We start from the raw sequence: 15,207 nt of genomic DNA on the forward strand, positions 1-15,207 counted from the left end.
CTGGATTAAGACATGGTAGGTAGTGATGGGCGAAATGTTTCGCCAGGCATGGATTCGTGGTGAATTTCAGCGTTTCGCCAATGGCGGGTTGTATCACGAAACAGATGAAAAAATTTGTGTGCGTCCAAAAATTGTCGCGGACGACAAAAGAATAACTGCGGGCGACGAAATAATAGCCGCGGGCGACAAAATAATAGCCGCGCAATGAAATAATAGCCGCGGGCGACAATTTTTTTTTGACGCTCGACATTTTCGCCGTTTCGCAAATTTTAGCTGTTTTGCAAATCTTTTGAAAGATTGGCTAATTTTTCTGTGAAGCGAAACTGGACAGATTCGCTCATCACTAATAGTAGGTTGTGATGAGCGAATCTGTCCCGTTTTGCTTCGCCAAAAAATACGTGAATCTTTCAAAAGATCCATGAAACGGCAAATTTGCAAAAATGTTGCGCTTCAAAAAAAAAAATACTTATGATGCGCAACAATTCTTTTGATGAGAGACGATTCTTTTTGACGCGGGACAATTCTTTTGACGCTCGTGACAATTTTTGAATGCAAGGCAAATTTTCCACGGCAAATTTTGTCGCCCAGTTCGCAAAAAAATAAGCCAATGGCAAACGCGGAAATGCTCCACGAATCCATGCCTGCCGAATTTTTTCACCCATCACTAATAGCAGGTCCTGGGCAAAGGTAATGTACCTTTATCATGATGACAACACAACAGCTTAAAAATATATTACATGTTAATTAAGAAAATGTTCAGAATGATCTGCAAAATGGTTCAAAGGTTTGAAAATAATTAAGAAGTACAAAGTGTCTCAAATTTCTATAGAATTTGGCAATATTTAACAAAATGCTCAAGAGACAGACGGCAAACAATCATTTATTTCTTATTAAAACCTCTTTCAATTTATTTGCAGATGTGAAACCTGTGACTGTGATCTGGCTGGGGCAATAAGTGGCAGCTGTGATTCGCTAACAGGCCAGTGTTACTGTAAGATGTTTGTGAGAGGACTTCGATGTAACCAATGTATGGAGGACTCTGGGGGCCTTGACTTCCAAAACCCATTTGGCTGTAGCAAAAGTAGGTTTATGGTCTCCTCATTCAGAATACTACTTTTACCTGGTCACTATGTGTAGTTTTTACAGAATGGATGGGGCTATTCTTCATGTAGGGGATATTTATATTACACCCTAGAACAGAAATACCCTCACACATACTAAACTTATTATGAACTTATGAGGTTTTGGAAGGGTTAAAAGTCGCCGCACGCTGAAAATTTTTCAACTTCCGTGTTTGTGACAAAAAGTCATGTGATTTTTTGGATTCGGATTCGGTAGGGCCAGGACCGTGAATTCGGCCAAATCCAAATCCTGCCAAAAAAAGGCAGAATCTTGGCCAAATAAGAATCGAATCTTGGATTCAGTGCATCCCTAGTCAGTATATGTAAATAAGTCATGTGTGGTCATACCACAAACAAATAAATAAAGGAAAACTATACCCCCAGAATGAATACTTAACCAACAGACAGTTTATATCATATTAAGTGGCCTATTAAAGAATCTCCCAAACTGGAATATATATCAGTAAATATTGCCCTTTTACATCCTTTCCCTTGAGCCGCTATTTAGTGATGGGCTGTGTGCTCCCTCAGAGATCAGCTGACAGGAAGTGATGCAGCTGTAACTGTAACAGGAAGTAGTGTGGGAGTAAAAGGCTGATGGGGCCTAGCATGTATGTGTGCCTTGGCTTGTTTGTGTGCCCTGTGAATCCTATGATCCAAGGGGGCGGCCCTTAATTCTTAAAATGGCAGTCTTCTATTTAAGATTACCCAATGGCACATACTACTAAAAAACTATATTTTTATGAAAATGGTTTATTAAGATGAAGCAGGGTTTTATGTATGAGCTGTATATGCAATATATTATTATAGGGACCAACATTGTTTGAGGGCATAGTTTTTGTTTAAGTCAGGGTAGAATTATACCCATTATTGCCCAGGAAAAAGCATAAGTAGGAGGTGTGCAGGTGTATTGTCTTTCTGACACGTTTAGGGTCAGACTGGGCTGCCGGGTGAAAAATTTGCAAATCTTTCAAAAGATTTTTTTTTGCCAAATCTGAAAAAGAACCCTAATTTGTACATTAAAATGCAAGAAACTTTTAAAAATTGTACTTTTAGTAAAAAATTTTTACTATATTGTCATAAAAAGTTTTGGGTTTTGGATGAATACTGGATTAAGACATAGTAGGTAGTGATGGGCGAAATGTTTCGCCAGGCATGGATTTGTGGCGAATTTCAGCGTTTCGCCAATGGCGGGTTGTATCACGAAACAGATGAAAAAATTTGTGTGCGTCCAAAAATTGTCGCGGACGACAAAAGAATAACTGCGGGCGACGAAATAATAGCCGCGGGCGACAAAATAATAGCCGCGCAATGAAAAAAAATACTGGCCCCGTCGGCCCAGACCCAGCCCTTGTGGCGCACCCCCGGCCTGACCGCTCCTGCCCTGACGCGTTCATTTTACGCGCTCGGGGGAGGATGTCGGGTGGGGGGCCCTGCAGGTGCCCACGCCCCGAACCCCCCTCGCAGGGCCCCCCACCCGACATCCTCCCCCGAGCGCGTAAAATGAACGCGTCAGGGCAGGAGCGGTCAGGCCGGGGGAGCGCCGCAAGGGTTGGGTCTGGGCCGCCGGTGGGCCCTTCACCCCCCAGTCCGACCCTGGACATGTTGACACACCTTGGGCCCCAATGTATGGTTTTTACTACAGTTCCATATATTTTGCTTATATTTTGAACACAGAACATAGATTAGCCTTATGGCAGCTTTATTTCAAAAGAGAGAATAGTAAAAAAAAAATTGTATATTAGAGGCCCCATTTGGCAACATTCTCATTTTTATGGGTTTAGAGCTTTTCGAAACCACAAACGAACTCATTTTCTCTAAAAGTGATTTATTAGAACCGCTTTTTAAAAAGCAACACAAACATCTATAAAAGTAGAAGATATTACTCCCCATTCATTTCAGTTATTAAGAGTAATTCATTTTTGCTTCTGAAAAGGAGTTTTTTGTTTTTTTTTAAATGAAGGGAGAACACCAAAGACTATGCAGTGTGCCTATTGTACGGCTCGGAAAGCAAATAAAGTGTCACCGGAAAAAAAATCACTGCCATTTCCGTGCTTTTCAAGCCGCGCACAATGTAATCAGAGCCTCGCTGGATCCCATGCTTAATGTCGGAATGACAAGCATTTAAACCTTTACACAGCCATTTTGTCATTCATTTATATTTTGGCTGGGTTTACTAAATAATGTCATTTCAGCAGTAGCATTGTAATGCCTCCATAATAAATTGCCGTAGACGCTCATAATTTAAAATTTTTGAAATATAGTTGCTATTTACGGGAGTGTTTATGATGCTAGAAATGGTTTTATAGCTGCCCATAAATATTACTTAGATTTCCTCACCATCGTCGATTAATAATCAAGTCATTTAGCCCCAGTTTACTAAACTTAATGATCAGAGAGTGACTTTTTATTCTTCCATTTGAAATAAGGTACAGTTGGGCTGACGGATAGGTTGCTAAGAGTGATGGTAATTGGACCATATTCTAATTGGAATAGTGTTGTTAGTGGAGTACCGGAGGGGTGTGTCCTTGGCGCTTGGCATGAAAAGTTGCGTTTCTATTTGTGTTGATAATACTAAATTGCGTAAAACTACTTTTAAACTCGGCAGCAAACCGCAAAATTAGTTTTCATTATGATAAGTATAAGGTACTTTGATAGAAATAACATAAATGTGAGTTACACACTAGATAGTAGCGTGTTGGGGTATAACTAAAAAGGATAGTTACATAGTTACATAGGGTTGAAAAAAAAGACCAGAGTCCAGCAAGTTCCGAGTAAACCCAGCACACAACCCACACCTACCAATCTATACACTCACATACATAAACTATATATATACAACCACTAATACTAACTGTAGATATTAGTATCACAATAGCCTTGGATATTCTGCTTGTTCAAGAACTCAGCCAGGCCCCTCTTATAGGCATTAACAGAATCTGCCATTACCACATCACTAGGAAGGGCATTCCCCAACCTCACTGCCCTCACCGTGAGGAACCCCCGATGCTGCTTCATATGGAAACTCCGTTCCTCTAATCTAAAGGGGGGGGCCTCTGGTGCATTGATTGTTTTTGTGGGAAAAAAAGAACCCCCCCATCTGCAGCTAATCCCCTCTAATGTACTTGTGGGTTTTTGTGGATAACAAGCAGTGTTACTCTAGGCAGTGTCATTCAGAGGCTATTAAAGCAAATAAAGAGCTGTTTTGCATAAAAAGGGCATTAATTTAATGGATGAGAACATAATTTTGCCCCTTTATAGGTCCCTGGTAAGGCCTCACCTTGAGTATGGGGGGCAGTGACAGTGAGTATGGGGGCAGTTATGGGTTCCAGTCCTTAAGAAGGATATTAATGAGCTGAAGAGAGTGCAGAGACTGCAACTAAACTGGTAAAGGGGGTGGACAGTTTAAACTGTAAGGAAAGACTGAGGGGACAATTTCTCTTTACAAATACATTAGAGGGCATTAGGGGATTTTTTTTCCATAGAAAAGATTAACGCACTAGTGGCCACCCCTTAATAAGTGAGGAATGGAACTTTCATTTGAAGCAGCGTAGGTGGTTTTTCAAGGTGAGGGCAGTGAGGTTGGGGAATGCCCTGCCGTGGGATGTTGGGTAGGGGGTTCCTCACGGTGAGGGCAGTGAGGGGGTTGGGGAATGCCCTGCCGGGGGATGTTGGGTAGGGGGTTCCTCATGGTGAGGGCAGTGAGGTTGGGGAATGCCCTGCCGGGGGATGTTGGGTAGGGGGTTCCTCATGGTGAGGGCAGTGAGGGGGTTGGGGAATGCCCTGCCGGGAGATGTTGGGTAGGGGGTTCCTCACGGTGAGGACAGTGAGGGGGTTGGGGAATGCCCTGCCGGGGGATGTTGGGTAGGGGGTTCCTCACGGTGAGGGCAGTGAGGGGGTTGGGGAATGCCCTGCTGTGGGATGTTGGGTAGGGGGTTCCTCACGGGGAGGGCAGTGAGGGGGTTGGGGAATGCCCTGCCGGGGGATGTTGGGTAGGGGGTTCCTCACGGGGAGGGCAGTGAGGTTGGGGAATGCCCTGCCGGGGGATGTTGGGTAGGGGGTTCCTCATGGTGAGGGCAGTGAGGTTGGGGAAAGCCCTGCCGGGGGATGTTGGGTAGGGGGTTCCTCACGGTGAGGGCAGTGAGGGGGTTGGGGAATACCCTGCCGGGGGATGTTGGGTAGGGGGTTCCTCACGGTGAGGGCAGTGAGGTTGGGGAAAGCCCTGCCGGGGGATGTTGGGTAGGGGGTTCCTCACGGTGAGGGCAGTGAGGTTGGGGAAAGCCCTTCCTAGTGATGGGGTAATGGCAGATTCTGTTAATGCCATTTATTTATACTGTAGAAAAACAGGGGGGTATGAATTTTTTTACATAAAGGAAATAATTTCCATGAAACTGTTTTGAAGTGAATATATATATTTATATTGTTTCTTTTATTTGAAATAAACTGCAGCTCCCTATCAACAACCCCCTCCAAATGGGTATATTCTGAACAGCACATCTATTGCCCTCTCCTGGAACCCTCCAGATTCTCCCAATTCCAATAGGATAACCTACGAGTTATATCGAGATGGATATCAGATCAGCCAACTTATGGACTTTTACCCTTATGGTGAGTATATTATGATTTAGGATTTGGATCAAAGGATGTATTGGTGGGCTACCCTAAGCGCTGAGCTACTTTGCCAAAAATCACCCATAAAAACAAAAACAGAGATATGACTAAAGGCACCCAGTTAGGAGACTCTATAACCTGATAAATGGCAACAAATGTAATAAAAATAATGGTCTCTAACCACTGGATAAAGAGACTTCTACCTAAACGGAAACAGATTTCTGAAATAAACCGAGCTTTACTTGTTAATTTAATTAATCCTAATACAGTGATAGACAAGGTTAGGAAGGTGAGCTGTTAATCTGCTTACACGCGCTTACAAAATTTGAACTCAATATCAGCGTGTTCATTATTACGTACACTGTATGTCTCTTTATTCTGATACCCTGCCTGCGCTTTCATGCCTTATTTTTCTGTAATGTCAATTTACAGTGAATTTTCTGTCAAATGTGCAACAAGATTTGGTAGTATTATAACAGCTCTGCTCTGCACACTTCAACCAGACTGCTTTCTTTTATCACATTTTTTTTTATCTTATTTAACTTTTTAGAAGTAAAATGCTAGTCTATTGGGCATTTATTATTGGCAACAATTCCTTATTGCATGAAACACCATAGGCAAAAAAGCAAACCAATGAGAATGCTTGTACCAACACAATATCAGTTACCTTACTGTTATTTTACATGCAGAGATTATTGTGTAGTTTGGCTTCATGATATACCAGTGGAATTAGACATCAGGAGGAAGGAATACTGCTGTTTAGTTGCTCTGTGGAGGAAAAACATGTTTAAAAAGCATTTTTATAGAGACTAAAGGTGCCCATACATGCTAAGAGCCGCTCGCTTGGCGAGGTTGCCAAGTGAGCAGATCTTCTCCTGATATCCCCACCTACAGGTGGGCAATATTGGACTAATTAGGTAATTTGGCCCTGGGCTAAAATGCTTGAATTAGAATGATGGGTATAGGCATCCGTCAGTTCAGGGCTGCATCAACAAGCCAATGAGGTCCCCAATCTAACAAAATTTCAAACCTGCCCGATCGAGATGTGGCCGATTTCAGGTCAGGTGTTAGTTGGGCAGGCCCATAGTAAGTGCCCATACATGGGCTGATAAGCTGCCGAATTGGTCTAAGAGCAGCTAGAATCAGCCCGTGTATAGCAGCCTTTAGTTTAGTGATGAGCATACCATTCCAATTTGCCATTAGTTTATACAGGTGCAGTGGGCAACCTTGTAGCTTCCACTATTCCTCACTTATGCCCAGCATCGGACTGGGCTGCCAGGGGAACCGGGAAAAAACCCGGTACGGATCCGATCACCCCCAGGGCACTCCCGCGATCCGCCTTCTGCCTCTCCCGATGTGCTGCAGATAAGTTTCTTTTAGAAGCGCTCGGGGGAGGGGGTGTTGGTGGCCTCTGTGGGGGGGGGGGGGTGAAGATGGTGGGGGCCATTTGGGGGAGGTGCCCTGGTGGGCTCTGCACCCCCCAGTTCAACCTTGCTTATGGCAGTTGATCCCTGTGGAGTTCAATAGAAAATGGGCAATCGGATGGGAGTTTTTACCTGGGAAAAGTAAGCTATAGGTAAAAATATGTAGGTGACCCAAGTAGTTAATCTTCTTTACTGATAAAAATGTCTTGGTTCTGTGACCTATGCCCTGTGGGTGGTTTCCAAAATGTGACCAGGTCCTGTCTATATTTTATATTATGGGAGGTAACAACAAGGTTGGAGTCTGAAGTGTAAGGCCTCAGTATCAAGCTTGGTACACTAAGGAGATTGTGGACCCTGTGAATGTTATTTGGTCTAAGAGCAGCTAGAATCAGCCCGTGTACACGATCTGCCTTCTGCCTCTCCCGATGTGCTGCAGATAAGTTTCTTTTAGAAGCGCTCAGGGGAGGGGGTGTTGGGGGCCTCTGCGGGGGGGGTACGGGGTACTGGTAAGATGGTGGGGGCCATTGGGGGGAGGTGCCCTGGTAGGCTCTGCATCCCCCAGTCCGACCCTACTAATGTCAGTTGATCCCTGTGGAGTTCAATAGAAAATGGGCAATCGTATGGGAGTTTTTACCTGGGAAAAGTAAGCTATAGGTAAAAATATGTAGGTGACCCAAGTAGTTAATCTTCTTTACTGATAAAAATGTCTTGGTTCTGTGACCTATGCCCTGTGGGTGGTTTCCAAATTGGCTCAAGGATCTTGTGACCAGGTCCTGTCTATATTTTATATTATGGGAGGTAACAATAAGGTTGGAGTCTGAAGTGTAAGGCCTCAGTATCAAGCTTGGTACACTAAGGAGATTGTGGACCCTGTGAATGTTATTTTCTGTTATTGCAACCTCATAAGGGTTGTACGACAGGTCAGCTTAGAGAGTAGTATTCTGCTCCACAGAGGAGTAGAAGAAGTGGAGTCAGTTCACCCATTTAAGTGTAAAACCATAGACTGAAAAAGGGACACAGACTGGTGTCATCCCTGAGAGGCTTCCAATGAAGGGGATCCATTTAATGGCTATGGTTCTAGATGTATTCATTGTTCTTTTTAGAAGCCTCAGCTTCCTAAAGCCATTCCTCCATTACCTTGAAAGGGCCCAACAAACAAAGTGGTTCACAGTGTAACTATGTTGTTCCTGTAGAGCAACTGGAAAAGATATTACTACCAAGAAGGGGTTACATATGCAGATAAAACCATGATTAATATTGGAAAATTTTCTTACAACCGAATTTGGTGACAATGTAAAGAAGAAAGGAATTCTCCCAAGCCTTTACCTTAGCTTTTACTTATTATTTCCACTTTTATTTTCCTTAGGTGCTCAGACGTTTGTGGACAATTCTCTGTTGCCTTACACTTTCTACTCGTATCATATTGTAACAAGCAATGTTTATGGATCTACCAGTAGCGACAAAGTGACCTACAGAACCAAAGCTGGAGCCCCAGTGGGAGACATCTATTTATACCACTTCAGCACCACTTTTCCACCTTCCGTCTATCTGAACTGGACTCTCACATCCAACGATTCTGGCCCCATAGAAACATTCAGATTAACACAATCAACGGCTGATGAACACAAAGTCATTTATGAAGGACCTGGAAATTCTGTGACTCTTTATAACTTGTCTCCGTTCACCAAGTATCTTTTCTCTGTACAAGCTTGTACCACTGAGGGATGTTTGCTCAGCTTGCCAGTGCCTGTAGTAACACCCCAAGCCCCCCCATTATATCAAAGTCCTCCAAGCTTACACAACTGCAGCTCCACATATATCTTTTTACATTGGTCTCCACCATCCCAAGCAAATGGTAAGTAATACTGTGTAGTGATGGGCGAAATGTTTCGCCAGGCATGGATTTGCAGCGAATTTCCACGTTTCGGTTTTGGTGGATTGTTTCCCTTAACAGATGAAAAAATTTGCCACAGAAAAATTTGCCGCGCGTCCAAAAATTGTCGCAAGAATAGTCACAGGCGTCAAAAGAATAGTCGCATGTCCAAAATTGTCGAGAGAATAGTCGCGTGTCCAAAAATTGTCGCAAGAATAGTCGTGTGTCCAAAAATTGTCGCAAGAATAGTCTCAGGCGTCAAAAGAATAGTCGCATGTCCAAAATTGTCGCAAGAATAGTCGCGTGTCCAAAAGTTGTCTCAAGAATAGTCGCATGTCCAAAAATTGTCGCAAGAATAGTCGCATGTCCAAAAATTGTCTCAAGAATAGTCTCAGGCATCAAAAGAAAAGTCGCATGTCCAAAATTGTCGCAAGAATAGTCGCAGGCATCAAAAGAATAGTCGCATGTCCAAAATTGTCGCAAGAATAGTCGCAGGCATCAAAAGAATAGTCGCATGTCCAAAATTGTCGCAAGAATAGTCGCAGGCATCAAAAGAATAGTCGCATGTCCAAAAATTGTCGCAAGAATAGTCGCGTGTCCAAAAATTGTCGCAAGAATAGTCTCAGGCATCAAAAGAAAAGTCGCATGTCCAAAATTGTCGCAAGAATAGTCGCAGGCATCAAAAGAATAGTCGCATGTCCAAAATTGTCGCAAGAATAGTCGCAGGCATCAAAAGAATAGTCGCATGTCCAAAATTGTCGCAAGAATAGTCGCAGGCATCAAAAGAATAGTCGCGCAGCCAAAATTGTTGCAACAATAGTTGCACGTCGCGGGCAACTATTTTTTTCCTTGAGACATTTTCGCCATTATGCGAATTTTTCACTGTTTCGCAAATCTTTTGAAAGATTCACGAATTTATTGGCAAAGCGAAATGGGACAGATTTGCTCATGACTAATACTGTGTAGTTGTATAATTATTAGGGCAAATCCATCTTATGACTACCCTATGCCTACAGATCCTTGGCTGCTGATGCATGGTTAATTGTAATGCTCTGAGCTCTGACTTATTTCTTCAAGAGAAATACAAATAAAGACTACAGAATCGTTTTTACCTTTTGGCACAGCCGCTGCTACCCCAGTGTTTTCCCATTCCAATAAATCATCTTTATGCCTCTGTACTTAATAGCTCAGATTAAATAAAACCAACAAGGTTGCTCTCAACACCCCAAATTCCTCTTTCATGGAATGGTACCAATTAGTGATGAGTGAATCTATCCCGTTTCGCTTCGCCATAAAATTTGCAAAAACAGCAAAAAAATTCACGAAACAGCGAAAAATTCGCGAAACGCATTCGTTGCAGGATTTTTTTTGTTGCCCTTGTCTATTTTTTGTCACCCACGTCTATTTTTTGTCGCCTGTGCTTTTTTTGGCACGACTACGCAGGTTTGCCCTATTTTTATGCGACTGCGCCCAATTTGGCACGCGACACAAAAAAATCTGCACAATAAATTTTTTCGCAACAAATTTTCACGGAAGTTTCGCTTAACAATTCGCCAGTGAGGAAATTCCCTGCGAATCCATACCTGGTGAAAAAATTCGCTCATCACTAGTACCAGTCATTACTAATAGAAATCATTTTTCTAGAGGGGATATCTTTATCTTCCAACTGTCATATGGAGTAACTCTTATTGCCCTCTTTATGAATAGCCTTTTTACAAGCTGCCTGATCTTTATAAAGCTTAAAGCAAAATTCCACTTGAGCCATATGTATCATACATGAAATAGCATTACACAGTGCTCTTAGTAGTTAAACCAGACATATACTGATGGTTACATATCAATTTCAATAATATTTTTCCAGGCATTGTTATAGCATACGAACTATACATGAGAGGCTTAACGGAGACAACTGGGAATCCTACACCACCTGAAAGACGTGTTTTTCATACCACCGGTTGGCTGAACCCTCAGCCAGTTGTGGAGTCGGAAAATGAAAATGCTTTATTGCCACCTGCTACCGGCACAACTGTCGCGAATCTAGAGCCAAATACGGAGTATGAGTTTTGCATTGTGGCAACTAATATGGCTGGAAGTACTGCCTCGGAGTGGGTAACTCTGAAAACTGCTGAATCAGGTAACATTAAAATAGTTTTCATATTAGTACAGTTATAGGACCCGTTATCCAGAATGCTCGGGACCAAGGGTATTCCGGATAAGGGGTCTTGCCATCATTTGGATCTCCGTATCTTAAGTCTACTAAAAAAATAAATGGAACATTAATTAAACCCAATAGGATAATTTTGCATCCAATAAGGATTAATTATATCTTAGTTGGGATCAAGTACAGGTACTGTTTTATTATTACAGAGAAAAGGGAATCATTTAACCATTAAATAAACCCAATAGGGCTGTTCTGCCCCAATAAGGGGTAATTATATCTTAGTTGGGATCAAGTACAGGTACTGTTTTATTATTACAGAGAAAAGGGAATCATTTAACCATTAAATAAACCCAATAGGGCTGTTCTGCCCCCAATAAGGGGTAATTATATCTTAGTTGGGATCAAGTACAGGTACTGTTTTATTATTACAGAGAAAAGGGAATCATTTAACCATTAAATAAACCCAATAGGGCTGTTCTGCCCCAATAAGGGGTAATTATATCTTAGTTGGGATCAAGTACAGGTACTGTTTTATTATTACAGAGAAAAGGGAATCATTTAACCATTAAATAAACCCAATAGGGCTGTTCTGCCCCCAATAAGGGGTAATTATATCTTAGTTGGGATCAAGTACAGGTACTGTTTTATTATTACAGAGAAAAGGGAATCATTTAACCATTAAATAAACCCAATAGGGCTGTTCTGCCCCAATAAGGGGTAATTATATCTTAGTTGGGATCAAGTACAGGTACTGTTTTATTATTACAGAGAAAGGGGGATCATTTAACCATTAAATAAACCCAATAGGGCTGTTCTGCCCCAATAAGGGGTAATTATATCTTAGTTGGGATCAAGTACAGGTACTGTTTTATTATTACAGAGAAAAGGGAATCATTTAACCATTAAATAAACCCAATAGGGCTGCTCTGCCCCCAATAAGGGGTAATTATATCTTAGTTGGGATCAAGTACAGGTACTGTTTTATTATTACAGAGAAAAAGGAATAATTTAACCATTAAATAAACCCAATAAGGGGTAATTATATCTTAGTTGGGATCAAGTACAGGTACTGTTTTATTATTACAGAGAAAAAGGAAATCAATTTTAAAAATCTAAATTATTTGATTAAAATGGAGTCTATGGGAGACAGGCTTTCCATAATTCGGATCTTTCTGGATAACAGATTCCATACCTGTATGACTTTTCAGATACTGTACTGTGTGCGTATAGATGAACCTGCTGTGCTATACTGTGTACAATCAACATTTAGGGGCAAATTTACTAAAATTCATTTTTTTGAAAGTCATATAAACTCGACATGGTATAAATTCAAATAAAACTCGATCATTGCTGTATTTATAAAATGTCACACTAATGCTTGAATCGTTTGTATGAAAAATTTGAATTTACATTTCAAAATCCCGAAAACTCGACTTTAAATGGAAATTCATTTCTTTGAATCCTCTTTATTTTTCTCAAACAGGAATTGCTCCAGCAGCCATTTTAGGAGCATTGGCACTCTTGGAAAACAATCATGTGTTTAAGTTTCACTTGAAGCTGGGTAAAACTGAAAACAATGAGGGGATTAGCTCCCCCTTGAAAATGTGCCAAGGACAGGCTGTCACTGACTATTCTATTCCTCTACTATTCTAAGCCTCCATAGGGCTCAATGGACAGATCAAACCGGCTGAATTTTTTTTTTTACAAAAAAAAGTTAACCAAACATTAATAAATCATGAATTTATCTAGAAAACCCATTCATAAATCTCGAAATTATCTAGAAATAAGAAAAAAAATCTGACTGTATCTCAAAATTGCTTAGTAATGGGCTGTTTGGTGCATCATCACTCAAGCTGAGCAAATCCCTGACTTAACCGTTGCTACTTTCTCGGTTTTAGACATCTGGCCTATACAGTATCTTGACCCCCTGCCTAGACCTTTGCCTATTGCTCATATCTAAATTTTTTCTGCCTTTTGACTTTTGGCCTAGACATTAATTACCCTTTTACCTTATCCCTTGCTTTTTCTATTGTCTTTTATGAAATGTGGTTAGATTTCTGTAAGTTTTACCGTAGAAATCAGGGGTTCCCAAAAGGGCATCTTAAATACCAGAACCTGCAGAGCTCTTTAGCCTTGCTGTAAGCCTAATATATGGGTTCTGATATTACCCAAGTCTTATTCTATATGTGTCACAATTATATCTGCCTCCTAGATTGTGATGAGCGAATTTGTCCCGAATTTTGTCGCCAAAAAATTAGCAAAACGGTGAAAATGTCATTTTATTTATGCTGGTGTAATTTTTTCGACACAGGTGGCAATTTTTTTGTTGTGCCACATATCCATGCATGGCGAATTATTTCACCCATCAATACTCCTAGACAAAGTCAGACTTGCCTGGAAAAAAAACAGTGGTCCCCTAGTCCTTGTGGACCCCACAGACCCAATCCTGCTCCCCAGCAGAAACTTTGGCACTCCACCCCCAATCACAGCTGCAAGGAGGAGTTAGGGGTTACAGGGTGCATGGCACACAGAGTAGGGGGGAAAACTGGCAGCAGTGAAGGATAGTGATGAGCAAATCTGTCCCGTTTCACTTCGCTATAAAATTTGCGGCAAGAAAATTTGTGAAATGCATTTGTTGCGTGACTTTTTTTGTCGCCCACGTATTTTTTGTCGCCCGCGTCTATTTTTGTCACCCGTGCCTTTTTTTACGCACCCACGCCCGATTTGCTGCGACCGCACCTTTTTTAACATGAGTGCACCCGATTTGACGCGGACGCGCCCATTTTGACTCGCGACAAAAAAAACATTAGCACGACACATTTTTCCGCGCAAATTATCATGGAAGTTTCGCAAAACAATTTGCCAATGGCAAAATGCACAAATTCACTCAGAATCCATGCCTGGCGAAATAATTCGCTCATCACTGGTGAAGGAGTTTGTGACTGGGATGGGGGGCCCCTGGGGGGGCAGCCCCGGTGGGCTCTGGACATCCCAGTCCGACAATAGTTCTAGAAGCAGATAACATATGCACATTGCAACAATTTACTGATGTAAAAAATAGGATAATAATGAATAATAGAAAACCTTTAATGTATTACTGGGCAATATGGGCCAATATGTTTCTAATTTTTCAGCATGAGGAGACATACACTTTAATGAAAATGTGTTACCTCTATACCTTGTGTGTGTGTGTACATTGCTAATGGTGATAGATGTTAATTACAGAAATGAATTGTAAGACAATCCAATTGACAAACGAGGTAAGTTACAAATCAGTCAAGAATTGACTTATAATGTGTGCTAAATTGATCCACAATGAAAGGAATTATGAATCGATTCATAATTTGTAGTGGACAATTGATTCCTTACAAAAGGATTTAAAAATCAATTTGTTATTCCCAGTGGATAAATTGATTCATGGCCACAAATGATGAGCCGAAAAGTTCCCCCGATTTTGAGATAGGCATAGATTGTAGGCAGTTTTGATTCCTTCTTGTTGATTTACTCGTCTTTACTGACAAGCTGTTGCTGAAATACAACTTTGGTGAATGTATGTATGTATAACTTTATTGTACGCAGCTCTGTACAATCTTACAATATACACAGTTACACACAGGGAGAACAAGTGTTATAATAAATACAATAAATAAGTATAAATACACAGGGAGTAAAGCCCCCCATACACGGGCCGATTCCAGCTGCCGATATGGGTCCCTTAGACCGATTCGGAAGCTTATCGGCCCATGTAGGGGCACTACCGATGGGACTGCCCGACCAATATCTGGCCTGAAATTGGGCAGATCTCAATCTGGCAGGTTATAAAATCTAGTCGGATCGGGTACCGCATCGGCTCGTTGATGCCGTATTCGTACCGACTTTTCCTATACCCGTCGTTATAATTCGATCGTATGGCCCCAGGGTCAAACGATCAAATTAGCCTGGATTCTCCCAATATCGCCCACCCGTAGGTGGGGGATATCGGGAGAAGATCCGCTCGCTTGGAGACATCGCCAATCG

General features: G+C 41.7%; 1 protein-coding gene across 1 annotated transcript in view; it reads left to right on the forward strand.

Annotated features, from left to right (window-relative positions):
• ush2a (usherin) overlaps nucleotides 1–15,207 on the forward strand; it is a 510,724-nt gene that overhangs the window by 114,546 nt on the left and 380,971 nt on the right. The window contains exons 14-17 of the mRNA XM_031902040.1: nucleotides 918–1,081; nucleotides 5,571–5,729; nucleotides 8,523–9,011; nucleotides 10,891–11,163. Of these exons, the coding sequence (XP_031757900.1) occupies nucleotides 918–1,081; nucleotides 5,571–5,729; nucleotides 8,523–9,011; nucleotides 10,891–11,163 (1,085 nt within the window). The remainder of the gene's footprint in view (nucleotides 1–917; nucleotides 1,082–5,570; nucleotides 5,730–8,522; nucleotides 9,012–10,890; nucleotides 11,164–15,207) is intronic.

Source organism: Xenopus tropicalis, chromosome 5 (genome assembly GCF_000004195.4).
Source record: "Xenopus tropicalis strain Nigerian chromosome 5, UCB_Xtro_10.0, whole genome shotgun sequence".
Classification (NCBI taxonomy): Eukaryota; Metazoa; Chordata; class Amphibia; order Anura; family Pipidae; genus Xenopus; species Xenopus tropicalis.